Source organism: Sinocyclocheilus grahami, unplaced genomic scaffold (genome assembly GCF_001515645.1).
Source record: "Sinocyclocheilus grahami isolate Dianchi unplaced genomic scaffold, SAMN03320097.WGS_v1.1 scaffold3761.1, whole genome shotgun sequence".
Lineage (NCBI taxonomy): Eukaryota > Metazoa > Chordata > Actinopteri > Cypriniformes > Cyprinidae > Sinocyclocheilus > Sinocyclocheilus grahami.
In genome coordinates, this window is record NW_015508832.1 from 7,906 (window position 1) to 12,362 (window position 4,457).

At 43.0% G+C, this 4,457-nt stretch overlaps 1 protein-coding gene across 2 annotated transcripts; it reads right to left on the reverse strand.

The window, feature by feature from the left end:
* Positions 1–399: 399 nt before the first annotated feature.
* LOC107576479 (protein L-Myc-1a-like) lies at positions 400–3,934 on the reverse strand. 2 transcript variants are annotated; one of them, XM_016262648.1, is made up of 3 exons: positions 3,592–3,934; positions 2,403–2,993; positions 400–1,460 (listed from the first exon to the last, which is right to left on the reverse strand). In XM_016262648.1, the coding sequence occupies exons 2-3, from the start codon at positions 2,965–2,967 to the stop codon at positions 907–909; spliced, it is 1,119 nt and encodes a 372-aa protein (XP_016118134.1). In that variant the 5' UTR covers positions 2,968–2,993; positions 3,592–3,934; the 3' UTR covers positions 400–906. The 2 variants fall into 2 exon arrangements, with proteins under 2 accessions (XP_016118134.1, XP_016118133.1); XM_016262647.1 differs by having other exon boundaries at positions 2,403–2,980; positions 3,591–3,934.
* Between the last annotated feature and the right edge of the window lie 523 nt (positions 3,935–4,457).

A 4,457-nucleotide genomic window follows, 5' to 3' on the forward strand; every position in this document is an offset into this window, starting at 1 on the left:
GACTACCCGTTTTTCAGTAAATATCCAGGCTACTTCCTCTTTGCTTTAACCGCAGGCACACAGAGGGAAGGATCTGAAAAACTTATCTTAATCGTTTTGCTGCACAAGACTAAGTAGTGCAAGACAAACATCTAATTTCTGAATCAACTTTTTACCAGGTTAATCAAGAACTTTACATAAGTTTAAACCACATTTTTATTAGATGGATTTTGTTCCAGTTCCTTTAGTGGAATTATGCCACCTATGCTAGATCAGGAACAAGAAAGAAAATCTCAAGTTGTCAAGTGTTAGTTTTGGATCCAGGTTCTTGCATTTCAGAATAGATTGTGTACTTGAGAAAATGTGCAGAGAAGCCCAAATTTCATTAAAACAAACAAAAATAACAGGTAAAGCCACATGTCATTTTAGATGCTTTATTCTTTAACAAAATAGAATCTCTGTGCAGATCATGAGTAGATACAGGAGGAGAACATCCTCTGAATACAGTATTTACAGCAGATTTTGTACAGATCATGTTATGAACAAGACACTTCAAATTTTCTACACAACGTTTTCGAACACCATGCTCCCCTCACATTATACACCCTACACACCACCCACCCTTCTCGCTACGGAGGTAAATTCATCAATAACTTCCTCTGCATCGCCATCCGCTGAGGTTTATAAAGGCATTGCATGTGCACATTTGTCATTGTCTCCTCACACAAAGTTCACCACATCTCAACTAAAGTCTAAAGCCCAGTACACACACATACATGTACAGATCCCTTCAAGAAGGGCATAATTCAATGTGGTTTTAAAGACCTCCCTGCAGTGTTTTAAGTGTCATTTCACTGAATGACAATCAATCTAGTCCATAATGAGCTTTGGAAATATTGTGCCGAGTTGAAGCAGATTTTTTTTTCTTTAGGAGTTCTGTAATACACTGATCCTGCGGAGAAGCTGTTGTTGTTTGGCTTTGAGTTTTCTCTTCTCCTGAGCTTGACGCCGTTGGCGCACATGCAGCTGCAGCAGGTACTCCGTCGCCTGCTTCAGAATCGCCACCTTCGAGGTCTTTGAGGATACAGACAAACCTGGAATCTCCTCCCGGAGTGCCTGGAACCTTGAGCGAAGGTCGTCTCTCCTCTTTCTCTCCAGAAAGTTCCGACGCTGCTCGCTGGAGTCCTCAGAGTCCGATGTGGCAGGTGAAGAAAGTAGAGATGAGGGAGAGGATGAAGGCTCCAGATGTGGCCGTTTGCTCACAGATTCCATCTCATCAAAGTCATCCTCAGGATCCGTGTCAGGGGAGGGGGCAGCGTAATTGTGCTGCTGCCGATGCAGAGACACATGGAAGCGCTTGGGACATGGTCCAAATGGATCAGCACTCACTGTAATGGTTACTGGTGTACGGCGACTTGGAGGGCGGCCACGTTTTGGTCGGTTGTCTACTGTCACCACGTCAATCTCATCATCATCGTCATCTGAGGCGATAAAACATTTGGCACATTTAGCAAAACATTTCAAATCAATCGAGACATCTTTTCCAAATGCAAAAACACTTGATCAGACTCAAAACAAACCAAAAAATATATATACACAAGGAATCAAACAAATAAATCTACCAATGTGTTGTAGTGGTTTATTCACTTCACCTCAATAAGTCAATCTGTTGAATGTTTTACGGTTCTTCGCAAGGAAGTTGCATTCCATCTCTACTGCTACATGAGCTGGTTACGTTTTTCAACTTCTGTGGTCATTTTAATGGCAAAACTATTTAAAACTACCAAATTACTTCAAAGACCCATTATAATAAAGAAATTCCCAAAACTGATTTGGATGCGTGAACAGTGCGGTTGTTGGCTAAAACTATTAAAAATGGCTTTCGTAACTAAAATTGTACAAATAAAATACATTAAACATAAATAATGCTTTCATTGCAACCAACTAAATAAAAGATCATTTAAAATACAATTTTACATAAATACTACAAATAATAAAGTCAGAAAGTTCTCTTTACATGCAACTAAAATTGTTTTAAGAAGTTAAGCGTCTCTGGTGAAAGGAGCGGAGTTTCCCCTCACTGCTGTACAGGGAGTAATTTAAAAAAAAAAGGGTGAGGAGATAGAATGGACTACAGTATTTTGGGGAGAGGAATGGAATACGCTCCACAAATTCACACTCCACATCGGCTTTTAGTCGGCAAGTGGCTTTGGCTTCTTGTGGAACAATTTTCTTTGGAGATCTACACTAACCAACTGCCAAATATGGTCTGAACCCAAGTTACATATTAATTACTTGGTTAAGTTCCATCTTCATAGCACATGTTATACAGCAGACTATCACCTCATTGTGTCAGCATTATTCTGAAGTACATATCAACTCATGCCATCAATGCTGGGAGGTAATAACATATCGTCTCTTACCGGATGAGTCAGAGCGACACTCAGAACCGGAGGAGCCCGCAGCCACTTTCTTGTTATGAGGGACAGGGAGCTCCAGGACTGCGGCGGGGTTCACGCACTGTGACGCCTGGGTCCCGGTCACGGGCGTGCCCGATGCGGCACGAGCAGCTTTCTGTGCGCTCGACGTCTGAATCTGTGCAGTCACCGGAGCTCGCTCGCCGTGAGCCACTTTTTCCAGCCGCTGACTCGTGGAAAAGCCACTCCACATGCAGTCTTTGATAACGATAGAGCCCAAATTCCCAAAAATGTCCAGTGGGTCGAATTTGTGCAGCCCCTCGTACTCCTCATCACATGTTAATACCTTAGGCGGCGCCCACCCGAGCCGGTCCCCCGGTAACGACAGTAGCCAGTCCCTATCCAGCGTCCTTGAGGGCGACATGGGTGGGGTGGGAAGTAGCTCGAATTTCTTCCATATATCCTCGCTCGGGGCTGTAGACTTAAAGAAATCCTCCTCGGTGTCCATCTCGTCGTAAAAGTAGTGCTCCATGTCCCAGCCGTACAGCGTGTGAGTGTTGACTCCGGGCATTGCTGCAGAACTTCTACAAGATTATCGGTGAAGACAACGAGTCATTAGATCAAATGATGCCTGCTCACGTGGAGTTCAACTGCGTTGCAATGCACAAGCAAAACGCACTCCCTAATTGCATGTGCTCGCTCTATGCATTGCTTAATCTCACAACATACTTTAATGCACATTTGCAATGCTAAAAAGCACAATATTTACATGCAAACACATTCACTAAATGCATTGCAAACGCGATTTTTACACGCACTCCCTTATGCTCGCGACTTATCAATAGCATTTATGTAGCACATGCATAACTACAGATAATCGCATATAACAAGTGTTTGTGCAGCACCAAAATAACCAAAGATACGAGTCAAGTTTATTAACACCAACAGGTTATTATAACCAACCACTGCAGATTGAAAGGCTCACAGAAACCAACGGTTGCGACGTGAATGTGTAAATTACTCCCATAAAGATTAGACGCACTAACAAGGGGGTAAAGGGAGCACCTGGTCCGATTAAAAGATCCAGGAAATGTTCAACAGCCCACGGGTTCACGCCAAAGTTTACAACGAAATGAACTTTGAATTCATGTCAGATCAAGTTAATGGTATTCTGGTGTAAAAAAACGCACTTACCATGGGGTCGCAGACCTGCAGAGTCTACGGGACGCGCAGAACAGAACAAAGAAGCGCAGCGTCCGGTAGAACTCCGGTACACACGCGCTCACTGAACAATAGCGCGCTTCTCCAGCCGCCTTTGTATCACGGCCGTTTAACCTGAACAACGAGAAAAGTTTTTTTCCCCCGTGCGGAAATAAAGCGGGTGTCCTGTTACAACGGCAGCAACGATCGATCCGCGTGGTGCAGTGCAGCCGCACCCTCCCCCAGCCCGCTGCTGGTGAAAGTGCTTTCGCGCCAGATCTGCGTCTTTGTGTGCGAGAGCTCAGCGTGGACCCACCCACCGGAGGCGCTGGGCGGGGAGAGCGTGTGAACCGCCGCTTATTATGAATGTGAAGGCAATTTGCAGCACTAAAATAAGTATTTGAATGAAAATAGAAGCCTCTACGTCACTACTACAATCTAATCACGATTGAGTTTATGCGTGCTTCTAATTGTCTTCTGATGCGTGACGCACTAATCAATATTTTGTGTCTGAACTGGTGAAGACAACACGCGCTAGACGCAAACACTGCACTCTGTGCCGTTTTATTAAAGTATCTGTTGATAAAATGCAATTTTATATTTATGGTGTGCTTTATTATCATGATTATATATATATATATATATATATATTAAACATCACCAAAGTGTTGTAGGCAAAATATCAAATAGTAGGCCTACTTAGAAAGTTCTATAAAACAGTTATTTGAAAGCAATGCCATATTAAAAAAATGGAAATAAAACATAAAATGCAATTCATTAAAATAATAGTAATAAAATTACCAGATCTGAGGTGTCACTGATCCTTGTTTTGCATCCTGGTGCAAAAGAGGCTACAAAACC